The 26,844-nt window shown below is 39.8% G+C and overlaps 1 protein-coding gene across 2 annotated transcripts; it reads right to left on the bottom strand.

Moving 5' to 3' along the window:
* Positions 1-1,416: 1,416 nt before the first annotated feature.
* trmt1 (tRNA methyltransferase 1) lies at positions 1,417-23,476 on the bottom strand. Of its 2 annotated transcripts, none has more exons than XM_068320829.1 (16): positions 23,402-23,476; positions 22,191-22,549; positions 21,064-21,253; positions 16,520-16,707; positions 15,741-15,856; positions 14,309-14,421; positions 13,619-13,767; positions 12,581-12,664; positions 10,421-10,490; positions 9,123-9,257; positions 8,943-9,028; positions 7,463-7,571; positions 6,998-7,074; positions 6,031-6,150; positions 4,345-4,459; positions 1,417-2,349 (listed from the first exon to the last, which is right to left on the bottom strand). In XM_068320829.1, the coding sequence occupies exons 2-16, from the start codon at positions 22,541-22,543 to the stop codon at positions 2,275-2,277; spliced, it is 1,980 nt and encodes a 659-aa protein (XP_068176930.1). In that variant the 5' UTR covers positions 22,544-22,549; positions 23,402-23,476; the 3' UTR covers positions 1,417-2,274. The 2 variants fall into 2 exon arrangements, with proteins under 2 accessions (XP_068176930.1, XP_068176929.1); XM_068320828.1 differs by having other exon boundaries at positions 23,321-23,460.
* Positions 23,477-26,844: the final 3,368 nt, after the last annotated feature.

Genomic DNA, 26,844 nt, shown 5'->3' on the forward strand with positions numbered 1-26,844 from the left:
ACAAAAAAGTGTTTTTAATACAAACAAAGTCAACCTTCAAATAATTATATTCAGTTATGCACTCAATACTTGGTCGGGAATGTTTTTGCAGAAATGACTGCTTCAATGTGGCATGGCATGGAGGCAATCAGTGGTGGTGTGTAGGATGACCAGAGTCATCCTACACACCACCATTCTATGCTGTTTGGCTACTCTCTCGCCTACCACTACTTTGTAGTTTCCTAACAAGATGTAGTCTGTGTGCTCCTACCGCCATTATACTTTAATAATCCCAGAGGAAATTGTATATATCCACTGCTCAGGCATTACATAGCGAATAAATACTGGAAAAACACCAAGAGAAAAACACTGACATCACAGGACATACCACAAGACATACACTACACTAACAGACACATGCAGCATTAACAGGACTTATATACTAAACTATAACTAAAATATAAACAGTATAAAATTTAAATATAAACAGTATAAAATTAAATTAAATCTGTTCCACGTGCTGACCTCGCCACCTCCCCACGCGCCTCCTGAGAGAGTCATTGTACCCCCTGATGGCACGGGGCACGAAGGACCTCAGCCTCTCTGTGGAGGCGCTGTGTGACAGCAGTCTGCCGCTGAAGGTGCTTCTCTGCTGGGAGAAGGTGGTGTGTAGGGGGTGGCTGGTGTTGTTCATGATAGCCTTAACTTTAGACATGGTCCTGCTCTAAAGAAGTGTCTCCACAGAGTCCAGGCTCAGACCAACCATTGAGCCCGCTCTGTGGATGAGTCTGTTCAGACGGTCAATATCTCTTTTCCTGGCCCCCCCACCCCAACACACAATGACGTATGACAGCACACTGGAGACTACGGACTGATAGAACATGAGAAGGAGCTTAGGACATTTCTCTTCTTATCTGCACTATGATAGAACAACTTGAGCCCTGCTCATGAAGTTCTAACCTTGCTACCTTTTCACTTTCGTCTCCTGGACACACAGTATGTCTGCCTTCCTCTTCTGCATCATGTCAACCAACTCTCTACCTTTTCCCATTATAGTTCCAACATTCAACATCCCTACTCTCAGTCTTAAACTGTTGGAATTCCTCTTCTCTCTTACTACGAACGCACTTTCCTCCTCTTCTTCGACCAACAGTGGTCCAATTTCTACCGGCACCCTATAGGTAAAAAGCACCGATGGAGGTCGTTGTTAACCCGGGCCTCGACCGATCTGGTATGGAAGTCATAGATTTGATTCACATGTTTGATTTGGCAAAAGTTTTACGTCGGATACCCTTCCTGACACAACCCTCTATATTATATTCCTCTACATTGGGTTGGCTTTACCTGTGAACAGCTAAAATCCAGTTGCATTTCAGATGTTAGAACAGAGCACCCAGTGAGTCTACTAAAAGAAAATGGCACAAATAAAGTCAACATGAGGACTTTATTGTTCTGACACAATACTCAAATAAAAACATATATAACAAAATGCTGTGTCATAAAACTGAATAATATGCATCGTAACACCTTTTTTCTGGAATTTGGCCTCAGAATCTGAGTGAGCAAACTGACCCTGTTGAAAGCTGGTATTCACACCATCCTGGATGTTACAGTCACATGAAGACGTCTGTCTGTACACGCTGTACATTCAATAAACAAAAATGTCTTTTGAAAGAAATAATTTCAGATTTACAAGGAGGCACAAATAATTATTGATTTTTCCTAGTTCACAAAGCTGAATGTATTTTTAAGGGATACAGTTGCATCACAGTGTTTACTATGCCAAGTTCAAAATCATAATTCATCATCTAGATTGTTGAGACCTTGAGATTGTCATGCAAGAACTGGAAAGTGTTTCTGGGGTGAGGGGTGTCCAATAATACTCACTTGGTCTGCTGCCACCAGTTCATTGGTTAATGCTATTGTGTTCACAAATACCTCCTTACCCTGACAGCTCAGAGAGTTCGAACACATCAGTGACATTACAGTACACCAAATTGAAATTAAGTCCGTATAGTCTATTACATCTGATGTAGTTCCTTCATGTTGTTTCAGATGACGTTTGCTTGGGTTCGTGTTCCTTCAAGCGTGCTACACAGACCATGTCTGGTCTGTGTAGCAGACATGCTTCTTCAGTGCATCTTGGGTGTCTTTATAACTGTACTTAAGGTCGTGTACTTCTAATCGGATCACTCAGGCAAGACTTCAGTACTACTTTATGAACAGCTTCATTTCCTCTACATCACCAAGCTTCACTCCATAGTTCAAAGGAAAGATGTCAAATTAGGAACTGAATTATGGTATTTCCTCTTTATCTGTATGCTCCTGATCATGGGAGTAGCAGCATCTGTCTCCATGGGTGCATGTTCCCTGAGAGAAAACAAAATACAGCGGTGACTTCTGGGTAATATTAGCACAAACCAACTTTCTATAGTAGGGGTCACCAAATGGCGGACCGCAGTGCGGACTCGGACCGAGTGATGGTTCTGTTCGGACCTGTGACCACTCCATGATAAATTCACGAGAGTAGATTTTCTTGGAGAAGGCACGGTGGCGCAGTGGATAGCGCTATCGCCTCACAACACGGTGGGTCTGGTTCGAGTCCTGCTCTGTGCGGAGTTTGCATGCTCTCCCCGTGTCTGCTTGGGTTCTCCGGCTTCCTCCCACCTCCAAAAGCATGCGCTTCAGGTTGATTGGCCAGTCCCAAATTGCCCGTAGGAGTGTGTGTGTGTGTTTGCGTGTTTGTATGTGGCTCCGTGGTGCACTGGCGTCACGCCCTATGCCAGCTGGGATAGGCTCCAGCTCCCCGTGACCCGCTACGGCGGATACAGCGGCGGTACATGAAAATGAATGAATGGTCACGGCTTTAATGGCAGGCGCTGCTCCTCCAGTTAATACGGTAGTAGAGCCACTCAGTTCATCAATCAGATCGTTTGTTTACCTGCTCTGTCAGCACACCTGGAAGTGCCCCGACCAATTTGAGCTTACTGTTACAGTGGAGCACAGTGGAAGAGAGACAGTGAGGACAGCATAGCTCCAAACAAAGGGAGGTTAATGAGGAAAACCGCTGGTTAACAATGAGTGGGCGAAATTTATGTTTGTTCTTCCATGAGGCAGTTCAAAACCATTTTACCTCATATGAATTGATCACATAGCGCTAATTAGAAATTGTAAAGTGAAGCGCCACTATGAAACAAACCACAAAGCTTTTGAGTGAAGTTATCCCCTCAAGTCCAAGCTGAGGGTCAAATAAACAAGCAAAATGCAAATGAATGTTCACTAAAGGCATAGTGGATTTTGCGGCAACATAGAAAATCTTTTAGTGATGGGACAGTGGTGAAGAAGTGCTTAAATGCAGTTGAGACGTTATTGAAAATCAGAAATAATAACGTATAATGCCCTGACAGCCTGATGCAGCTATTCACAGAGCCCCATGCATATCTGTGGCCATTGATGAGTCTACAGATGTTACTGGTAATGCCCAGCTTTTGTGTGTGTCAAGTTCCTTCACAAAGACAAGGAGGTCTTTCCTGGGTGTAAAACTACTAACACACACACAACAGGAGAGGACATATAAGCGACAATAAGAGATGCTGACAAAGAGGGGCATAGATCTGAAGTGGTTGGTCTGTCACCACAGATTGGGATATAGTGGGAAAAGACATGGGGGCTGTGCCCTGGATTAAAGAGGGCAACCCAGGTACCATTCCTTACCACTGTCTCATCCATCAGACAGTACTCAGCCACTCTATGCAAAAATTTTGTTGAATGAGCCAAGAGATGTAATGAAATCTTAGATAAAGGCTTTTAATTTATTTGCCTGCGTCTACTTTTATTTATGGTAAAAGAGCTAGCTGTGCACTCAGTTAAATAATATTGTGCATTGAAAATTGATTACAGAAAATGTGGACATAGGGGTCGGCTATAAGACACAAACTGAACTTGGGTTCTGACCTTTTACTAAGGAAATTTTAATAGCTGGACTTTCGTGACTTTTAACTGAATACCCCTGCTCTGTCAGGTTTGACACTTTTAAATGAAAGAGAGCTGCCAATCAGTCATTGACTAATAATAATTATGAACAAATAAAATAGGGCTGTTATACAAAATTAAACTAACTTTGAAATACAAGCAACGCAAAAACAAATGGTTATTGGCTTCATGCTCATTGCCCTTACTCTCTTGTCAGAAATGACAAGCAATGCCCCAAAAATACTGTGTACTGTACTGTGTTTGTTTTGCTCGGAAGCAAACCATGACAATCATCTGTTCTCTGTTTGGTATATTTTTAGTTAACCTCCGTGCCTGACTGTAGCTCAGCTTACCAGATCTATTGTGTCATTTCCTCCATGTACGTGAACTTACCTCTTTGAACTTCTTGCAAGGAAAGCCTTTAAGCTGAGATGAGTGTGTGATTGGGTTCTTTCTTTTGTTCTGGAACTTCTTCCTTTTGTCCTGCAGGTCAGTTGAAATACCACCACTAAAGGACAGGGATAAGAGAATGAAACATATGGATGGTTTAAGGAAAATATAGAAAGTATAGGTCAGATAGAAATAAAATTAGAAAATTAAGTTGGAAGGAAAAAGATGGGAAATTAGGGTATTAGATATGCCACGAAGAAAGAGTAAAGGAAAATGTTTCTGAAATCACAGCTCTGACAAGTTTAAGGTGTTTGTTTCCAGAATGAACCCTGAAGTGTATACATTCAATTAGAAAGTACCACTCTGATAGGAACATTGTATGCCAACCATTGTCCTTGTCTTCTATGGTGACCAGCAGCACGGGGGCGCCACAGGGGACCGTGCTCTCTCCCATTCTCTTCACCCTCTACACATCGGACTTCAAGCACAACTCTGATACATGCCACATACAGAAGTACTCCGATGACACTGCAATTATTGCATGTATCCGGAGGGTGATGAGGGGGAGTACAGGGCGTTGGTGGCTGACTTTGTGGAGTGGTGCCAACAGAACCAGCTCCAGCTCAACGTCTCCAAGACGAAGGAGATGGGGCTGGATTTCTGGTGGGCACCTCCCTCTCCACAACCAGTGATCATCGAGGGCAGTGAGGTGGAGGTGGTAGGACACTATAAGTACCTGGGACTGCAGCTAGACAGCAGACTGGACTGGTCACTCAACTTGGACTGTGTGTACAAGAAGGGGCAGAGCAGAATGTACTTCCTGAGGAGGCTGGCCTCCTTCAACATCTGTCCTAAGCTCCTTTTCATGTTCTATCAGTCCGTAGTCTCCAGTGTGCTGTCATACGCCATTGTGTGTTGGGGTGGGGGGGCCAGGAAAAGAGATATGGACCATCTGAACAGACTCATCCGCAGAGCGGGCTCAGTGGTCGGGCTGAGCCTGGACTCTGTGGAGACGCTTCTGGAGAGCAGGACCATGTCTAAAGTTAAGGCTATCATGAACAACACCAGCCACCCCCTACACACCACCTTCTCCCAGCAGAGAAGCACCTTCAGCGGCAGACTGCTGTCACACAGCGCCTCCACAGAGAGGTTGAGGTCCTCCTTCGTGCCCCGTGCCATCAGGGGGTACAATGACTCTCTCAGGAGGAGCAGGGGGGAGGTGGCGAGGTCAGCACGTGGTTAAATGGATTTTATTTATTTTTATGCTGTTTATATTTTAATTTTATACTGTTTAAAATTTTTGTTATAGTTTAGTATATGTCCTGTTCATGATACATGTGTCTGTTAGTGTAGTGTATGTCTTGTGGTATGTCCTGTGAGTTAGTGTTTCTTTTTTTCCCCCTGGTGACTACCCAGTATTTATTCATTTATTCATTATGTAATGCCTGAGCAGTGGATATGTGCAATTTCCTCCGGGATTATTAATCTATCTATCTATCCATCTATCTATCATTTACACTGTAATTACTTTCATAATTACACTTTTGATTAAGTCCTGGTACTTTTAAAAATGGGAAGAATATTCTTTTTGATGTCTGTTTGAGAAACATTTCCAGACTTAGTTGTAAATGGTCTCAAAACCATGAGACATTGCTGTGTGTGGTGGATCATGGCTGCTGTGTTCATTACCCATCTTTGGCACGAGCTTTAGGTCCCCAGAAAGCCTGAGGATTCTCCTGGAACCGTATCAGGTGGCGTTTACGGGACTGAGGGTTGGCATCCTCCCTCACAGTGAAACAGGCTTGAAAGCTACACGCACACGCACACACACACACACACACACACACACACACACACACACACACACACACACAGAGTTGTTTCTTATATTTACACTTTATCTTTATGTTTATACATTATATATTGATAAGTTATCTTGAAAAATTAACAAAAAGTGTGTGCTCTTGGTGGCATCTTGATCATCTTTTCTTCTCTTTCGTCATTATTGTGAAATTGTCCTTTCATTTTACATTTTTAATTTGTCATACATAATAACAACAGCAACCAATAATAATAAGGTGCAGTAACCAAATCAGGGAGATGAAAATCAGGAAACGCTCAGTATGTACTGGGGTACAGTACACTAACACAGATGAGTAGTGACTAGGCACTGCCAACATGTTGCTGTAATAATACAGATCATTCATATCGAATTACAGATTTATATATTACAGTACGCAGTTGTAACTACAATGAGTGTAGATCATTTTTCACCATCACTCAAATTCAGATACAATAGCATATTTACATTATAGATACTTTTATAGATAAATTCTTGTTCTGCATTTCATCCATCCCTATCCATCCCTTCAGTATCTTGCTCAGTGACACCTGAATATGTAGACTTGCGGGAACTGCATTTCGAACGACTGGTCTTCTGATAGGTGGACGCCCTACCACCTAAACTACAGCCGCTTTGTATTTACTCATTAGTACCACTGTAATACCTTCGCACCCAAAGTTCCAAATTTAATATTTTCATGCTAAATTTTGTCAACAGCAGGTAATCTTGGTTTGGAAAATGGATGAACATATATCAATTGATATTGTGTTCCATCTGAAGGCTCCCTGGTAAAATAGAAGGATGTGGTCTCACCTGGGCTCAGTGGAGAGGATCTTGAAGGCAGGGCTTGTCTCTGACAGCTTTTCCCTCTTCACAGGGTTGACCTTCTCCTGTCATAATCAAATAATAAATAAATGTCTGTAAGGACCAGACTGGGGGATTCAAATGTTCATCAAGATGCTACCCTCCGACTCAAAACAGAAGAACACATTACAAAGAGGGCTCACTTAATCTGAATCTGTAACCTGCAAAGCTGTTTTTTTTCTTCACATTTAATGCAAGCATTTTGGGGTGACTTTTTGTTATTTTAAAGTTTTACTTGATTTTGTTGCATCAATGACGACACTGTCATCCAAAAAAATGTATTTATGCATGTGATTGATTTTAGACTTAAATCCATTTTGTATTTAAGATTTCAGGCATTTTAAAAAATAATTGATGAATGAATACATAATGTGTGAAGGAGTGAGATTGTATCTTGTGAAATCAGTCATTTACCCAGCATCGCATGATGTCCCAGATGACTGCAGGAGGAGCATCTGTCTTGATGGCATTCTTACAGGCATGGGAGAGGGAAACCCTGTGTCCAGCATGCAGGAGAGCAGACCTGCAGAGAGAATCAGAATGAGCTGAATCCGATTGTGAAAAATCCAGACACTGCATGAAAGTGACACCTTCATTTTTGTTTATACAAAGACAGTGTCACACCACTCCAGTACGTGATTTACTTTTTTTTTCTGCAAAAAAAAGGAGATGCAGTATTTACACTTAGCATCCCTATTACATAGAGATCATGTCTTCTACTTGGAAGATGAGAGGTTCTTGGACCTTTACAATATGCTAACTTCTGTTAGCTGCGCTTTAAATGTCATGGTTGCAGTTTGCACATATAAAATGTTAAAATATCAAATATACATTTTGGGCTACAACTTTTTTCACTTAATCCATTTATGCAGACCTTAATCCTGAGTTGCTGCTAATCGGCTCAGAGGTGGAACCACAATGAAAAGACAGTGTCCTTTGCCTGTGCAAAGGACACTGTGTAAAAATGCCTGTATAAAAGTTGGACAAAATTGTGGGCATAAATAAATGTCCAGCAGTCCCAATTTGAACATACTGTATCAAAAAAGGCTGCCGAGAGCATATTAGACCCACAAAACACAGACAGTGACTTAGCAATGCTAACATGAACAGGGGTGGCAACAAATAAGCAATACAGTTCTATAATTTGAATGGTCATTTTAATTAACCAAGATGAATCCAAACTACAGATAAGATTTAAAATGAGGCGTGTTTATCATCATCACCATAATATCGAATGGTTCAGATAAAATAGAGTATTAGCCACACTCTTTCAATCAGTAAGAGAGGAATTAAAATGCATTATAGGATTAAACAGGGTCTGCAGAGTAACTTGACAAGGAGGTTACGTTTTTGTCAACACTAATTGTTCATTAGTTTATTTTCGGACAGGCGGATTATTCCAAAAGTCGTGAACAGATTTTGATAAAGTTTTTTGAGAGGTAAGTAAGATTTTGGTAGTGATGCAGAATGCTTATTTTCAGTACTGTGAGAAATTAATAATGATGATGATGATACAGAGACGGAACTGATATCAGAGCGTACCTGAAACTTTATCTTCTAAACTTACTGATTTAGATCCTGACGAAAACTACCATTAGTGAAAAACGTAATTACTGAAAAAAGCTGTTGGGACTTATTGAAGGATTGATTTCTATTAAGTACTGTTCCAGTATATCTATATTAAATATTCAATTCTTTCTATTCTCTTTTCTTTCTATTCTCACATTTTCCTGGTGAATATCTCATATTCCAAAACCACAGACAATTGAACCCAACACTTGACACAAACACCAATAACTAACACCAAACATTGGGGAATTTAATGTGGGCTCATACTGTATATATCAATAGATTTTCAAAATCACGTTGTATTGATTTTGTCATGTGCTGTTACCTAAACTGCAGGAAGGGTGGAGTATTACTGTGTATTGTGCTGCTCAGACTGTCCACAGTGTAATAAAGTGGAACGTCCTCCAACTCCTGGAACAAACATAATGTTGGCGGTTACAAAGTGTTAGCCTATCAGGAAGAAGATATGGGTAATAATAGAAACATACAAAAGTAAATTTAATACCTCTGCCACCATGGTGAGCACACCCTCAATACGCTTAGATGTCCCAAAGCGAGATGGGTTCCCCGACACAGCTGACAAAACCCTCTGGACAAATGGCGAGTCATGGATTGGTTCTGCCCACAGAGGACCGGCCATCTGCAGAACAGACAGACAGATCAGCATTAAACTAGATGGAAGAGTGAACATTGAGGGATAGATCATGTATTTTATTTTCAGTTTCTTTCCCATTACAAAAAACAAAAGAGATATAAGGGAGGGGAACAAGAGATTATATTTTGGGAAAAATCCACCACGAAAAACAGGAAGTAATGACTCTAATGAAATACCTGTTTTCCTGCCCCAAAAAATAATGAAGGATCTCAGTTCTTGGTTATTTTATTATGGTGAACGGATCCTTTCCTATCTCCCTTGGAGATTGGGTGAGAAACACTGATATTCGCGAGGGCCGTAGAGTACAGTCTCTGCTCCTTCACGTGGAAAGGAGTCAGACCTCGGGGCAGACCCAGGACCAGGTGGAGGGATTATATCTCAACACTGGCCTGGGAACGCTTTGGGATCTCAAGTCAGAGCTGGTGGATGTGGCCAGGGAAAGGGAAGTTTGGGGATCCCTGTCGAAGTTGCTGCCCCCGCGACCCGACTATGGATAAGCGGTGGAAGATGGATGGATGGATCCTTTCACCATGAGTGTCTGAACACTCATGCCTAAATTTTGAGACAATTATTGTCAAAATTACTGCAAATATCTGTTCCAAATGTAGTAAAGCCCACGTTCAGAAAATCAAATTGAGCTGTATTACATTCACACAATACTCACAATAGGCCTCATCCTCCTCAAACTTCATCTAATACATCTTCTCCAATGGTAGAATTCATTTGGCATTTTTGCAGATACAGGTGGAATGGGACCCACACAGACTGCTGGGGAGTGTGACGTTAAAGTATACGACTGTATCTGTTCCACAAATGGTGGACTACATGAGCTACATCAATTCACATCTCCCCCTTTGTTTGCCAAACCAGCTGCTGTTGCAGCATACAGTATGTATTGCTGTATGCATGTTCAGCCCAACCACCACCCCGCCATGTACCTATAAGCTCCGGTAAGCATCTCTTCCAATCGTCTCTACATGAAAATGGCCAGAGCCTAGACGCCAAAACTAAACTAGTGTGTGTTCCATTGTTGTGACAATAAACACTGCACACTTGTAAATATCTGATCTCCTGGTATACTAATAATTAACATATTGCTGCCAAAAAGCTGTGATGATGATACAGTGAGTGCCAGTGCTGTGTCTTACTTGATGTCTCTGTCCACAGTGCTCACACTCTGGTCCAACTGGAGGTCCAGTGGCAGCAGAGTATTTCATACTGAAATCAGAGCAGATTCATCCTTTGAAAAGAACCGAAACACCACCAGCTGTCACCACTTCAGATAACCATACTTCGACATGATGATGAGACACTAAAATGTAGATGCATTTTGCAGGCATCAAAGTCAGATTCAATGACTGATATCAATTGATACCGACTTAAGGCAATGCTACATGTTTAAGACAGCTTTATGTCACCTTGAGGAAATATTTTAATGTAGGCAATGATGACAACAGTAAAGCACATTCCATGTTCTGAAAAACTGAGGTTTATTGTCCCCAGACAGTAACATCTAGTTAAATACTAAATAGGAGTTCATATTTTAGCTTTCTTCTGTATCTCTTGCCATAGTTTGTCTTTAGACTCTTCTGGGAACCTTGAGTTAGCAGCTTTAGATGACTGCAGTGCTCTTCAGAGTAAATAGTGTACAAGGAAATTAGCAAGTAGCTAACAAATAAAAAGAAAAAACATCATTGGTCTGCCAGTTCACTACACGAGTAAAATTATAGTGCTATCTAAATGTCTAATTAATAAACTTTACAGTGTAAATACTAGTGTTTAGGTTCAACATAAAAAAAGCAAAAAGAGAATTTGAAGTCTTTCTCCATTTACCCATTAAGTTTACCACATCATATCTCTCAGTTGTTGATGCTCCGAACGTCCAAACTTGATTTTTTCCACCACTGTTAAAATAATCTTTGACTGTTGTCACTGGGAGTAAATACAGATAAATTTGGATCTGCCTATTCACGCTATGATCACATCAGCGCAAACTAGATACGCATCCCAAGTAGATACACATAAAGTGGAATAAATCAGAATTGAAAAGATCTGACTACAGTACATTTGATACTGAAAAAACAACAACGACTGAGTACAATATATATACAAAAGTTTGATTTGCATTATTTCTGCCTGCACTGTAAATGGAGCCTTAAGTGTGTGGCAGCCAGGTTTGTTCAGAAAATAATAGCTCAACTCTAAAATAAGACATGATGCATAAAAAACAATTGGAAGCAGAACCAGGTCAGGAACTCCAAACAAGTTCACCCCAAGAGCAAACTATAAGATGCTTAAAAAGTCTACAAAACACTAAAATATCATCACTGGACAACAGCAGGCTCTTGCTGCCGTTGCTGTAAAAGTGCATGCCTCTACAATCAGAAAGAACACCTTTGCTCTCTAACACAAACATAAGGGCCAGACTGAAATTTGACTGAGTAAATGGAGGCGAATAACAGGACTTCCGGAAGACTGGCATATGGGTACAAGCGGCTAACTGAAGTTATGTCAGCTAAAACTGACAACGCTATCTATCTGGGGTAGGGTGTCCTAACTTTTTCCTCAATTACAGCATGCATTTTTTTCTTATCTTTTGTTTAAGGAGTAAAACAAATTTTTCTTGTTTACCTGCAACTAAATCATTTTCTTTTCCAAAGATAAAGAAGACCTAGTTCAGACATCAATATGTGAACATTTCTTAATAAGAAAATTAATATTTAATGGTGTGTCCTAATTTTTTTCATGACTGTATGTTATTGTGATGCATATTGGGACCTCCTCAAAAAATGAGAGGATTTATCTCAAAAAATGAGAGGATTTATCTCAAGGGGTCTACCCTCATAAAATACAACTACTGTAGATATGAATGTTATTAATAATTCATATTTATATTTGAGAACTCTGTATCTCCAAGTTCTCGAATATAAATAGTTCTAGTTGGTCTGACAAAAGGGGTTATTGGTGAAACATGGTAGTACGCTGCCTTTACAAAAATAAAATACATAATGATTGTTATAAATCTTTATACAATAAGATTTTAGGATGTCATATTGTTGAGACACATTTTTATATCTGCAAACCCCTTTTCCTAAAATTCTTATTCATCCAGGTCATGGTAATCCTTGAAGATGGAATCTTAAGCAAGTCAGTCTGTTCTGACTGACTGGTGGGGAGCTTCAGATTGTCACCTTAGAAGAGTTTAACTAACACATTGATGTTAATTGAGATCACGTTTCCAGTTCACATTAAGTATGTAATTTGAAAACTAATAGAAAGAGTCAGTATTCACTGTAGACTTGTCTTACTGTTTTCCATTGCTTGTTCTCCTTCCCATTCTCTGTAAGTGAAAAGACCCACAGCCGACACAGTTGTAGACCAGAGCCTGTTTACTGCAACACAAGATGGAAATAATTGAGACATAAGTTAGCTTTCCATATTGTGGTTTAAGTGAGCAGTAAATTGCACAGGTGGTTTAGGTATAAACTCAACTTGTGAACAGTTTAGATCATATCCTCTACCAAACATAAATGCAAGTAAATGGATATGAAAAGCGCACAAAAAATGCCTTCAAATATAAATACAAATTTTACAAACCAACTTAGGGGTGAATGTGTTTACAATTCCTACAAAATATGTTTGAAATTTCTTTGAAGAATTTTAGGACTACCGGTAGTTATGAATAGACCATGCTCTATTATGTAAACATGTTCAAGGTAATTGGACAGACAAGCCTAATGTCTTTGGTAAAACCAGAATAAGCACTTGACCAATTTTCATGGGGTAGTGGGAGTGGATTTGGATAAAGGCATGTTAACATTTTGCATCATTGGCTTAATAGAAAATAGAGTAATAGACAAGTTACCACTATATATCAACAATTTTCTATTTTCAGTTATGTATATTTGTAAATTTGGTATTCTATATGTATGAATGCATTGAATGTGTGTGTGTGTGTGTGTGTGTGTGTGTGTGTGTGCTGAGATGTTTTTTTATTTTGGATTTTCATGATTGAGTTACTCTCTACGGCTTCCCTGATATACAGTACGTATATGTATATGGCAAAATCTGGTAATTTGTGTGTCAATGAAAGATTTCTTATTTTGAAAACTGAGAACTGTAAAAATGTTTGTCCTCATTTTGAAAATTCAGCTACAAAATCAACATATTTCATATTTTTAAATATTTGTCTACATCTCATCAACCTCTGTGGTTGCCACTATAAAAAGTTTTTGTTGCTGCAGTGACCCATCCTCACTTCATCCAGCTTTCATCTCAAGCTTTTGTGGTTAGAAGACATGTGTTTGTATATGTATGTGCTTGTGTGTGCCTGCGAATGAGAAAACCTGGCTGAGTTTTTGACTGTGGCCTGTCCTGTGAAGACTCGTACAAAGACTCTGATGTAGAAGTCGACACTGACAGACAGCAGGGGTTGGATATATCGCTGGTACACCCCTGCTTTCTGGTCCAAGCTATGAAGGATGATACGCAGAGCCTGCAGGGGGACAAAGGAGCCACATTTTATTATTCTTAATTAATTTTAGATTTTAAAGAGACAGAGACAGCGAGCATAGTTTCCCCTTGTAAAATGAAAAGGTTGAAAACTCGAAATGAATCCACCATCCACTACATTTTCCTGACACATTAGTCACTGTCAAACCAGAAAGTCACGATCAACAATCGCTGAGTAGATATGTTTTGTGTGCTTTAATAATTTTTTGATTAATTTTGATGCAAAATGATTTTTTTTACAAAAAATGAAATCAAACAAGACTGGTGACATTGTGTGAAGCTCCTCAATCCTCTTTGGGGTAAGCATTGTGTCCCTGGGTCAATATTTTAGGCTTTTTTTGTCAACTAAAGCTTTTTAAAGATCCCAGATGTTCTTTTGGGGGATTTCTCCTCAGCTTTATTTCTTTATAACAGAGGTTCTCCAAGGCGAACAAGTCCTAAAGTGTGTTCAAACACTGTGGCATGCCTGTTCATGTACTTAATGTGAATTTGGTGAGTCTGTGATATACATTGTGTGCCCTCACCATCTCATGACAGTATTTGGATTTGAGGGAAACGGAACCGTATTTGGCGTAGCAGGTCTCTCCATTGTTTCCTGCCATGACTGCCATGTCTGTACATGTTACACACAGCAGACCTGAGAGACGCACAACACAAAGAGTAAGTCAACAATATGAATAAAACTGTAAGCTCAGGAAAAACATTACCTTTATAACATGGTTAGATATTGAAGCAAGTCTTGGTCTTAACTTTAAGTGTGTACCCCACTGACAGAGCTTTCAAATCAGGGAAGTTCAGTATTCTATCAGTTTATCATGTCTAAACATTAAACCATTGCTCTGTCGAAATTTATGCTGAGACTCAAAGGGGATGGAGACAAACTTTGAATTTCTTATTTTCCAAGCAACTGCTGACCTACTTCTGATCCTGCCATCAAACAATTTTTCAATTAATATGGAAACTAGTAGGGCGGCACAGTGGTGCAGTGGGTAGCGCTGTCTTTGCACAGTGAGGCGGTTCCGGGTTCCGAGTCCCGCTCCGTGCGGAGTTTGCATGCTCTCCCCGTGTCTGTGTGGGTTCTCTCCAGGTTCTCTGGCTTCAGGTTAATCAGCCGGTCCCAAATTGCCAGTAGGAGTGTGTGTGTGTGTGTGTGTGTGTGTGTGTGTGTGTGTGTGTGTGTGTGTGTGTGTGTGTGTGTGTGTGTGGTTGTCTGTGTCTCTGTGTGGCTCTGTGGTGCACTGGCGTCACGCTCAGACTTTCCCCCGCCTCACGCCCCAAGACAGGGATAGGCTCCAGCTCCCCGCCACAGCAGATGAAGTGGTTAGAGAAAATGAATGGATGAATGGAAACTGGTGTCTGTCAAGGTTCCCATTCATCCAGGTCATGGTTATCCAAAGTTATTTGAATCAATTCAATGGACTTGCAGAAAGTTCCTTGAAGACATTTCACCTCTCATCCAAGAGGCTTCTTCAGTGCTAGTGGTGGTTGGTGGTCAGTGCTTTTCATATTCCAATTAATCTTTGCCAGCTGCCCCAACAGTGGTGGTTGGGAGTGCCAGGGAGTGTCAGTGATGGTTGTTGAATTACATTTAGCAATCGTATGCCATTGGTGTTCATTGACATATAAGGGCTAAATGAGCCACTTTACATGATATGTCAGTGAATTGATTTAAATGCATCTGGATATGTAAACTGTTAAGAAAAATGAAATGCAATGAGTAAAGTTCTGAATGTTGGCCAGGTATGAGCTACTATTGGGCAAAGCATTTGGAACAAGCTTTAATTGAAAAACACAAAGAAATGCGAATGATAATGTCAACAGAAACATTCAAAAATGTTTCAGACAACCAAGAGTCACGCCATGCAGTGGAAACATGAGAAAACCAAATCAAACCTACATCAAAACCAAGAACTAAAAAAATGTTTGGGTGAATGACTGAACAACTGGACTACCCACCTCCCTCACTGACTGCCTGTACAGCAGCATCCAAGAAGATGGAAGGACTTCCGTAGGGATCCAGATCGATAACATCATAGCAGTGCTTCTTCTCACGCATCTCATACATCAGCATACTGAAGCAAGAATAAAAAGAATCATATAGAGATGTCAACCCCCCCGACATCTCCAAACACTGTATAACAGATGCATCAGCATATGACATGTCTGCTTTCAAGCCATACTCGGTGCAGAAAAGTAAATAAAAAATAGATCATTAATGGACAGACGGAAATACTCAACACTAAATCCACATCTGTTTAATATTGGAGAGAAGAAGAGAGGAATGAAATATATCAGGTAAAGGTACATAATTAACAGAGATGCAACAACAAAGAATAGTAAGAACCAGGATGAGTGATGGACTGAAAAAAAAGAGATGTCAGAAGAAAAGCATGAAGACAACAGGGCAGCAGACATGGACGACGTGAGGTAATAAACTGAAAATGACATCTCCACTTAAATTTTGTTCATTTAATTTTAAATGTCAGTTTTGTTCCATCTTCAATACTTGAGCTCATGAGCTGTCCTTAAACAAAATACTATGACTTGTCATAAATCATCCTGCTCAACAAATGTTTGTCACTCGAAACAAAGTTTTACTTAAAATGGCATGGATTACTCAAAGACCATGTTTAGTGAGTCCAGTAAAAGCCATGGAAAAGAAATTGTTGTTCATCATATATGGTCATGGTCGAGGTTTTAAAGATTTGTGGTATCATTCGTGGTACCAATCCCACCTGGCATCCCTGCAGCTGGCCTGGACCAAGTGGTTGACTTTGTTGTAGTGGGCATTCCGGGAGATCAGTGCAGCGGCCTTTGTGGAAAAGTCATTGGCAGTGATACTGTGCAGGCCAGGGACTTCGAGAGCAAAACGTACAGAACGTAGGCCCGAAGCCGCCAGTCCCTCCAACACATTAAGACCTTGCTAAAATGGAAGGTGAAAAAACAATAGTAAGGTTGCATGAGTTGATTTTTGGCTATTAGTATTGTAGAAAAAACATGTAAATATTCACTCCTTTTGTAAAAATAGCAATATGATGAACTGTCTTAGGAGTTTAAGTTACTACAGATAATGCAGTAGAATTTGGTTTGATTCCCACTCATGGCCACTTGCTGCATGTCATCCTCCTCCTCCCTCTTTCCTGTCTCCCTTCCCTCTTTTCCAGCCACCCTCGCAAAACAAATGTAAAAAATAGAGGAAAAAAAATAAAAAAGGATTAAGTATGTCTACCCAGAAATGTGTTTGACTAGTCACAACAAATGGTGAACCTTGAGTGGAACTTTTAGTCCAAATACAATTCATATAATTACATATTTTAGGACATAACTATCTAGGTGTACAGTGGTATGAGAATGTTTGGGCACACCTGATCATTTTCCAGATTTTCCTTTATAAATCACTGGTGGTTTGGATCAACAATTTCAGTTAAATATATCATACAGTAGGCTAACACAGTGGTGTTTGAGAAGTGAAATGAAGTCTATAGAATTTACGGAAAGTGTGCAATATTTTAACAAAAGTAGGCAGGTGCATAAATTTGGGTACCCCAACACAAAAATGACATCAGTACTTAGCAGAGCCTGTTTATGCAGAAATAACAGTCTCTAAATGTGTTTATAGCTTCCACTGAGGGTCTGGAGTTTGACTGAAAGTATTTTTGACTATTTGTCTTCACAACCATCTTAGTTTGATGGTTGCCAGTATGGTCAGCCCGCTTTAAATCACACCACAAATTTTTGACAATATTTACAGCTATTCCAGAACATTCTACTTTCATTTACTTCATCTGCAATGTCAGGGCTCGAAATTGCGACCCTTTTGGTTGCATATGCGCCCAAATTTTTATCAGTGCGACTATTAAATATATTTGGGAGCACCGGTGCGACTAGCGAAAAAAATCTAGTGTAATTTTTTTCCCCTCTTCTCTCTCGCTCTTTCTCGCTCTCCATAGAGCTGGGTTCACCAAATGGCGGACCGCGGTGATGGTTCTGTGTGATGTTTCTGTCCGGACCCGTGACAACTCCATGATAAATTCACGAGAGTAGGTTTTCTTGGCAAATTTTTACTTGCAGTTCGCGGCTACAGGCGGCAGGCGCTGCTCCTCCAGTTAATATGGTAATAGCGCCACTCTGTTCAGCCAATCAGATCGTTTGTCTACCCTGCGCTGTCAGCGTACCAGGAAGAGAGACAGCTGGCTACCACTGTGAGTTTAGCACTGCAGCGGAGCATAGAAGAAGGGAGACAGCATAGCTCCAAACGAAGGGAGGTTAACGAGGAAAACCGCTGGTTAATAATGAGTGGACGAAATTTATGTTTGTTCCTCCGTCAGGCAGTTCAAAACCATTGTACCTCATATGGTCTGAACATGTAGCATGAATTAAAAGTGGTAACATGAAGCGCCACTATGAAACAAAGCACAGATCTTTTGCGCAGAATTATCCCCTGAAGTCCGAGATGAGGGCTAAATGACCGAGAAAAATGCAAACGAATGTTCACTAAAGGCATGGTGGAGTTTGGGGTAACATAAAACATCTTTTAGTGATGGGACAGTTGTGAAGAAGTGCTTAAAGCTGTTGTTGACACTTTGTTTGGGGGGAAAACAAAGATGAGATGTGTGGAAAAACTCCTAACGTCAACTTCAACAGCAACCAGAAAATCAGAAATATTAACATCTTGATGCAGCTATTCAGAGAGCACCGTGTATATCTGTGGACATTGATGATTTGTAGCTTTTGTGTGTGTGTCAGGTTCTTTCACAAAGATAAGGAGCTCTTTTCTGAGTGTAACACCACTATGACACACATACAAGAGGACATACATGCAGGAATAAAAGATGCTGATCAAGTCCACTGGTCTCTTTCACCAACATTACAGAGACCACCACAAGGTGTACACAGCCACACCTTGTGTACTAGGTTAGTTGTGTACAAGTAAATGACTGGCAGGCCACATGCCCCTTTCTCTCATGAAGAAAGTTCTGTTTGCATTTTTCCCCTGAATGAGACAGTTTTTATTCATGCTTTCTGAACATGTTAATCTTTTTTTGCTTGAAGTGTAGGCCTTCAGTTCTTTAGGCTGGGATGTCTTTAATTTACGAGAAAAAGGATTATCCCGCTCTTTTTGCACTTTATTTTTTAATTCTGAGGTTTGTGTGTTCTTCAATCTAACATAATAATAAAAATAATAATAATAATAATAATAAATCTTTATGGTCCACCGGGGTGGAAATTCATCTTTGGCTCACCAGACTTACAGACAAGACATAAAGGCTTAAAATTTATTTGCCTGGGTCTACTTTTATTTATGGTGAGGTAAAAGAGCTAGCTGTGCACTCACTTATATCCTGCATTGAAAATTGATAATAAATGATAATGTGGATATAGTGGCTGGCTATAAGATACAAACTGGACTTCGGTTCGGACCTTTTACCTAAGAGGAAAATTTTCTAACCGGACCTCCGTGACTTTTAATTGAATACCCCTGGTGTAGAGGGTCCTCCTGAGGAGAACTTTGTTGCTGGGCCTTCAGTGAAAAGGTGGATGAGAGAGGGACTGAGAGCCAGGAGACCCAACTAATGTTAGACATGTTGACAAAAGTGTTGACGGTTCTGTGAATAAAATACATCCCATGTTACATACAGTATATTGTCTGTACGCCTTGCTTTTGGGTAGGTGTTTCTAAAGTCTTTGCTGGTGCTACTAACTTCTAAATTTGGGAACACCAGTGCTACCAAGAAAAAAAGTTAATTTCAAGGCCTGAATGTGCACCACCCCTTGTTATGTCCAATTAACTTAATTTTAGTTCCATCAGTCAACAGTACCTCATTCCAAAATGAAGCTGGCTTATCTAAATGTGCTTTAGCATACCTCAAGACAAAGTTTCTTCCGCATTGCTCTTCCATGGAGCATCCCTGCAAAGTGTGCTAAATAGTGTCACAACGCACAGTGACACCATCTGCAGCAAGATGATGTTGTAAGTCTTTGGAGCTGATCTGTGGCCTGACTTTGACTGTTCTCACCATTCGTCATCGCTGCTCTCACATTTTTCTTGGCTTGCCACTCCAGGCCCTAACTAGAACTCTGCCTGTGTTCTTCTAGTTCCTCACTTCATTCCTTACAGTGGAAACTGACAGCTGAAAAAGTTGCATTAGCTTTTTGCATCCTTCCCTAAACCAAGATGTTGAACAATCTTTGTTTTCAGGTTTTCAGTTGTTTTGAGGCTCCCTGTTGCCACTCTGCATAGAAAATGCAGAGGACAACAACTTACAATTGGCCGCCTTAAATACCTTTCTCATGATTGGCTTCACTTTTGTATGTAGGTAGCAGTCAATGAGCTTACTCAACAAATTTTGTGTTGCAATAATTAGTGCTAAAGGTATTCAAATCAATAAAACAAGGGCGCCCAAATTTATGCACCTGCTTACTTTTGTTTCAATAATTATTGCACACTTTCTGTAAATCCTATACACTTCATTTGACTTCACAAACATTACTCTGTCTGCTATGATATATTTAACTTAAATTGTTGATCCAAACAACCAGTGATTTATAAAGGAAAGTATGGAAAATGATCAGGGGTGCCCAAACTTTTTCATACCACTGCATATCTGCTTACTGGTTTTATCACAAAACCCATGTTCATTACCTTTGAAATGGACGTTATATTTGGCCAGGCCTTCGTTTCTTTTGCAGTTTTTGGAAAAATAGGATAAGGACAAAGAACATCCACTAGAATTTGGTGGTGATCTGGATCATCACTGTCCCATAATTCACTATTGTTCACTCGTTGCTCAAGATGTTCAACAGACAGTAAAGAGAAAAGCAGCAGCGTCTGTTATTCTACCAGGAGCAGATTGCATTGGAGGAAAACTCCTTCATGGATTAGTTTAGAAAAAAAAAAGGTCTGCCATGTTCCTGATTCAGGCAGCTCAGTAGCTGTCAATACTCAAGAAAAAAAATGTGAAATTCTGAAATTATCCTCTGACATGGTGTCTTACAAATCTGATTGCTCTATTCAGAGAGAAAAAATACTTGAACATCATTTGCACACCAGTAAGTAAACAACAGGATAAAACTGACTATTACTGACATAATAACCAATTCAACATGGTGACAGATCTCAAAGATCAACACAACGATCGAATTGTTAAAACTTCTTAACAGCATAAACTTTAATAATGTATTTCTGAGAAGATTTTTGTGAAGAAGTGGGATTTTTTTTAATAGAAAATTAATTGTAACAACAAAATCTGCTGTTAAAATCAAATTTCCTCCTCCATACCTCACATTTCTCTCCGACTGTTACGGTTACATTTGGTTCTTCTGCTCCATTGTTCTCCTCCATCGGTGCGCATGCCTCATTGCTCTCCTCTGATAGAGAGACCACCACCCTCTCTCGCTCTCCAGGTACCACCACCTTCACACCACGCTGAGCTAGCACATCTCTAGCAAACTCTGTGATCACAGCACACCTGGGAAAAAAAGATTATTATTATTATTAAAAATTACTGTCTCATGAAGGGGTACCTATACGTCCTTCTCCATGCTTTCTACTGAGCATATTTTCAAAAATAAAAAGGTGATATAGTAATATATTCATTTCTCATTACTAATCAATTATTAAGTAATATAGCCAACCTTTGCATAATTTGTTTAAATACACTGACTTTTGTGGATTGTCTTCTTAGACAAGCAGTTTATATTTCATAACTAATGTCAGCTAATGTTAGCACACTTGGGGTACAATGGAGTAAAAGTGGCATGACGGTAACTATCATTGAGAGTAGTGCCTGTATTACTGCTGTTCAGCAGAAGTTATGTAGATATTTCCTCTCTATGTTATGTTACAAAAGACTGAATGAGATGATTTCCACCAGAAAAATGTGGAGAGGTGGGTCATGGGTCAAGCAAAGGTACAAGCAAGCAAAGTTAAGGGCAAACTCTAATTTAACAAAAATCAAAACCTCTGGTGAAATCCAGATCTACTGAATCAAAATTTGTTTTTGGAAAAATCCTCATTTATCAGCCCTGCAGTTACAAACACAACAACCACCTACGTGTAGCCAAGTTAGCTATGTTTAGAGCGAGCTTCTGACATTTTCATAATATGTCCAGATCAACATAGTATCATTTTTTGACATGGGTGTACATTTGGTTTATCTGCAGGATCGTTCTGCCTTGGTGGGGCGATAAACTTTTGTTAATGCCACTTTTTTTTACCCCATTCTTTCTCATTTGTGTTTGTTATCTGTCCAGTGGGAAACAACACTGGATGATATTGTATGCTGAATAATTCCAAACTAAATCCCAGCTCAAAGATAATGTCACTGAAGTAAATCACCTAAGTGAATTAATATAGAGTTATATCCATGGTGTAAACTAAATATGTGTGTCCACCATAATGCTTACGTCAGATCTCTGTTAAACTCTTGCACCGGGTTGTAAAACACCTCATTGGCATTGGGAAACAAGATGGATGCCTTGCCCTCCTTGATCACTGTTTCCCCAGGTAGCAGTCCAACAGGAAGTGTCTTCTCCTTGTCAGCAGCTGTGTCAATAAGTGCTGGGCTTGATCCTTCAGCAGGACTGGGAGGAGGTTGACTGGTTTTTGAGTCCTGAGAACTTTTTAGGGGTTCCATAGTTCTTAGTCTCCTGCTGGCAACAGCAGAGCCAAAACCCACACAAATCCTTCCTGTGATGCAACAGGCACCAGATGAATGTAGATTATAAATGAGACAAGCTGACCGCCCCAACATGAACATTTAATGCTGTAAATAAAAAGAAAACGACAGAAAATGTTTGAATGCTGCAAGAGTTGAGAAAAAATGGCATGTGTAAAGTAATTACACGTACACAGATTTTTTTCATGTAAGACATTAAATTTGTTTTATAAAGATCTCTCCATTTATAGATTGCACTGTTTGGAATAACTTTTGCTTTTATAATATAGACATCAAATTAAGTAATGTGCCTTTTTTACAAAAATGTATCATTTTATTATTAGTCATTTTATTATTCATATATTTATTATGCTAAAACAGTAGTCTTAATGTTGTTTTAGACTGAAGGTGGTCTGCATGCTGCGTCTCTATATTCATCTTAATTTCATCAATCACATGTAAGGACTGAATTTTATTCAAATAATTTGACTTGTGCTTTTAATGCAAAGTTTGGATGGATGATTTATGGTACAGTAATTAAGTAAAAAAAATAGCTTCTGATCTTTATAATACGTTACTGCAAGTCGCATTGTCAGTAAAAAAAAAAAAATATATATATACAAAGATTCTGATCTCAACGTGCTTATTATCCACTAGACGTCAAAAAAAAATTTATTTACATTTTATATTTACAGGTGATTAAAACTGATAACAAGCAGCAAATTCCAACCTTAGGGTGGTTTTAGTTTGCATTTTATCTTACAGATAAACAAAAGCAGTTGCAGGAATAGTTCGCAGGAGCCGGTCCACAATCCGCACACACGCTACCATCACGACTGTCCTGCTAGCCAAACTTAACTCTGTAAACTTCGTATTTACCTGTGACTCTCCGTCTACGCCGAGAAATCAGTAGATGCTTAATCTTGTTCTCAATGTCGACGAGAGTAGCAGGACACTCACTTGTTTCCTTCACGCTGCGGTGGCACTCACTCTCATGTCAGCACATGCAGGCAGCCATGTTTGAAGCGTCTCTACGGAAACTCGCGTAGGCCACAAAGGGAAGCGCCGGCGCAGTGGTTCCGACAGAGTTACGTAAGGACAAGAGCCGATCAGCCGCTACACACACTGGCCTACTTTCCCCCGCAGTGAACATATGAGGACACTGGAAAACACGTCAGCCTGCTGTCATGAATAATATAATGTAATCACACTGTGTCTGGAGTTGTTAATGCATTTTGATGAAAATACTGAACATAGCCCACGGATTAACCAATGCTGTATACCCCACACCTGTGATGTGAGGGGATAAAACCTGCCACAAAGACACAGTGACAAGGCAATAGATTACTGCTGTGTTGCTTGCAGGGTCAGCAAAGTTAATGTAAATCTTTATGTTAGGAGTGTCATGTTATTTATGTTATTTATGAACATTTAATCAAATAAATCATGTCAGGGTTTGCAGTTTTAAACTGCGTGCTGCCGTGCACACACATTTGCAAATGGAAAAATTAGAATTATCATACTATGTTATGAATAATGTTCTTTAATGTGTGAAAAGAACAATGCACATGAGTTGCTTAATTGTTTATCTGCCAGATACCTAAATAAAAATTATGAATTTAGGAGTGGGTTGAAATCCTGAACAACACGTTTGCTTAAAATTTGCCTTTTTCAACATTTTGTCAATATCAAGATAAATTATCGATGGAAAACCAAAAAAACAAACAAAAACAAAATAACACCACACATGGAAACTTGTTTCTACATCACTGTGTGCGATTGCAATTCAGAAAATCCAGAATCCTAATCCAGTGGGTTATTAAAATATGGGGATGTTATACAGTATATACACTGGGTCGGTTACCAGACAGTGGTTGAGGTATGGCACTGCTATCAATAATCTGAATCAGAAAATATAGTTAAAATAGTATAGATGTGGAGCAAGAGGACTGAGGTTATTTAACAGCCAAACGTTTGGACATATCTGCTCTGCTCTCTCATTACATTTTCTTTCTTTTTTTAAAACTTTTTTCTGCATCATTTAACAACAGTGAGCACAGAAATGAATTAAATGACTACATAACTAAGTAACTGCCACCATTTATAAATATATCTCTTCAGACTTTTGGCATTATCATAATCAACTTCTTAAAGTTCTTAAGTGTATACTTTTCTATAATTAATAAATATACTTCTTTCTGAATAGATTTGACATCATTTGCAGTGTCCGGAGGTTGTGCTTGTATACTTTAAAGTTCAAACAGTGCTCTTTGATATCTGCAAACTTCAATATCATGTCAAGAGCCTCTTAACTAATGTGTAAACAACAATCTATATGCTAAGATTTTTACGTCAGTCATCCCAGAGCATTGTAACTTTGACTATACTGTATCTTCAAGTGCATGACTAATGAGGGCCAACCCAACGACCCAGGAAAAGGACGACCCAACTGCAAACATAAACACCAGGAATAGACAGTAGACTTTTGTACTTTGGAGTGATGGGTCTACATTTTAATTTTGTCTCTTTGTGAGGCTCAGAGAAGGGGAGTGAAGGGGGTTTCTGCTTGTGTGGCACTCACTTGGAAGCATGGAGGAGAAAGTATGATGATGCGGGGGATTTATTTTAAATTGAAGGCACACTTTACTATGATCAGTCGGACAAGACTGTGCTGTGACATGCCAAGAACAACTAACGTTTCAAAACTATCAACTCAAGCTCATACAGCATTTGAAGCTTAATGTTTAACTTTTTTCCAGTGAAATGTAAACATTAAGGCTTTAGACACGTCATGACTCCAGTATGTTTACAGTAGTTCTAAAATACTGGCCACAGCGTGTTTGGGGACACTATAACTGTATTCCACTTTGCATCATCAGATGCAATCAAGTAAAGTTATGATCTGCGTTATGGGAAATAAGTATTTATGCATTTTTAAATAACGACAGTTTCATTTTGCTGCAAGTTCACATAACAGGGATGAATTCAGGTGGAGTTAAAAATCCGCCTCCTCCAACTAACGAGCCAAAACATCTGGATGGGGGCGCTGTGACAATAAATACCCAGAGAGCGTGGCGCTATACGTCTGACACAGGAGAATTATAGAGTTAATAGTATTTGGTATGACAGAGAGACAGAGCGAGAGAGAGAAAGAGGGGAGCGCAGTGCCTGAATGCAGTCTCATCCTGTTTAGTATTCACTGTGCGCAGAGCCTGAAGGCCCCGGAGGGCTCACCTGCCCGCGATCCAGACGCACTATTACGCGCGTTGAGACCGCGGATCGAACCAGTGGCTCACTGGTCGGCGAATGTCTGCATAGATTCGATTCCACCGGCCGAGGGAGAAAACACTCGGGTAAGTAGTGAGTGGGATGGGGTTTGTGGAATGGTGGGTGGGGCAAAGACAGTCGGGTCGTCTGGGGACGCTGACTGTCTACCTGCCTGCAGAGACACCGGGACTCGAACCTGCTATTCCTTCATCTGAATTTCATCACCTTTATTTGAAGACACGTTTGTACTCGTAACATTATATAATGCACTATTTTGTCCTTTTTTTTCCATTCATCGTCTACCGCGTCATCCGCTGTGGCGGGTCGCGGGGAGCTGGAGCATATATCCGCTGATTGAGGGCATAGGACGGGAAACTCCGGGCACGACGCCAGTGCACCTTGGAGCCTGCATTGATATATATATATATATATATATATATATATATATATATATATATATATATATATATATATATATATATATATATATATATATATATATAAAATATAAATAAAAAAATATATAAAAATGGATAACGAGAACCAAAATAAGTAAACCAAATAAAATTTGAATTGAGAAATATACATATGAGAGCACTAGTTAGTTTATCTCATCATTGCCTGAAATAATTAAAATCTGTAGACCTATTTCCACATATACAAAAGTAAAAGATTCATCACCAATTATTAAATAATGGCAAATTGGAGTTATTTTCAATAATGTGGAGATATTTCTATGCCTATACTTCCACTCAGAAATACTATTTAACATCTTTGAATGAGATATAGCTGATATAATAACCGCTCAGGTAAATTTATCTTGATTATCTGGTCCGATACTGTACATGTGTGCATATACAACAGTATTTTTTTTGTAGTAACACTCGAGAAGAACATTTCCGGTGCCCGCCGTGTTGACACCTGGTCACCCCTTGTCGTTAAGCGTTAATTCATTGTGGAGCTGGTAAAGCTAATGAAACGACACACACCTGTGTGTGTGTGTGTGGGTGTGACCGATCGGTCGCTCAGCGTTCTGTCTGCAGCCCCGGGGGGAGTTCGGGAGCTCCACTCCTCTGCCCCCCCCCCCCTCCTCCTGCACTCCTCTGTGTCGATGCGCGCGTGAGGCTCCCCGCGCG

This window comes from Antennarius striatus, chromosome 8 (assembly GCF_040054535.1).
Source record: "Antennarius striatus isolate MH-2024 chromosome 8, ASM4005453v1, whole genome shotgun sequence".
NCBI lineage: Eukaryota > Metazoa > Chordata > Actinopteri > Lophiiformes > Antennariidae > Antennarius > Antennarius striatus.

Bases quoted from the DNA above. Each gene is read 5' to 3' on its own strand.
- trmt1 (XM_068320829.1), bottom strand. From the start codon at position 22,543: ATGTTCATGTTGGGGCGGTCAGCTTGTCTCATTTATAATCTACATTCA. The intron at 6,151-6,997 runs GTGAGACCACAT...GTGTGCGTGTAG, and splicing joins ATCCTCTCCACTGAGCCCAG to CTTTCAAGCCTGTTTCACTG. The intron at 4,460-6,030 runs GTAATGAACACA...CCTGTCCTTTAG, and splicing joins AAAGCTCGTGCCAAAGATGG to TGGTGGTATTTCAACTGACC.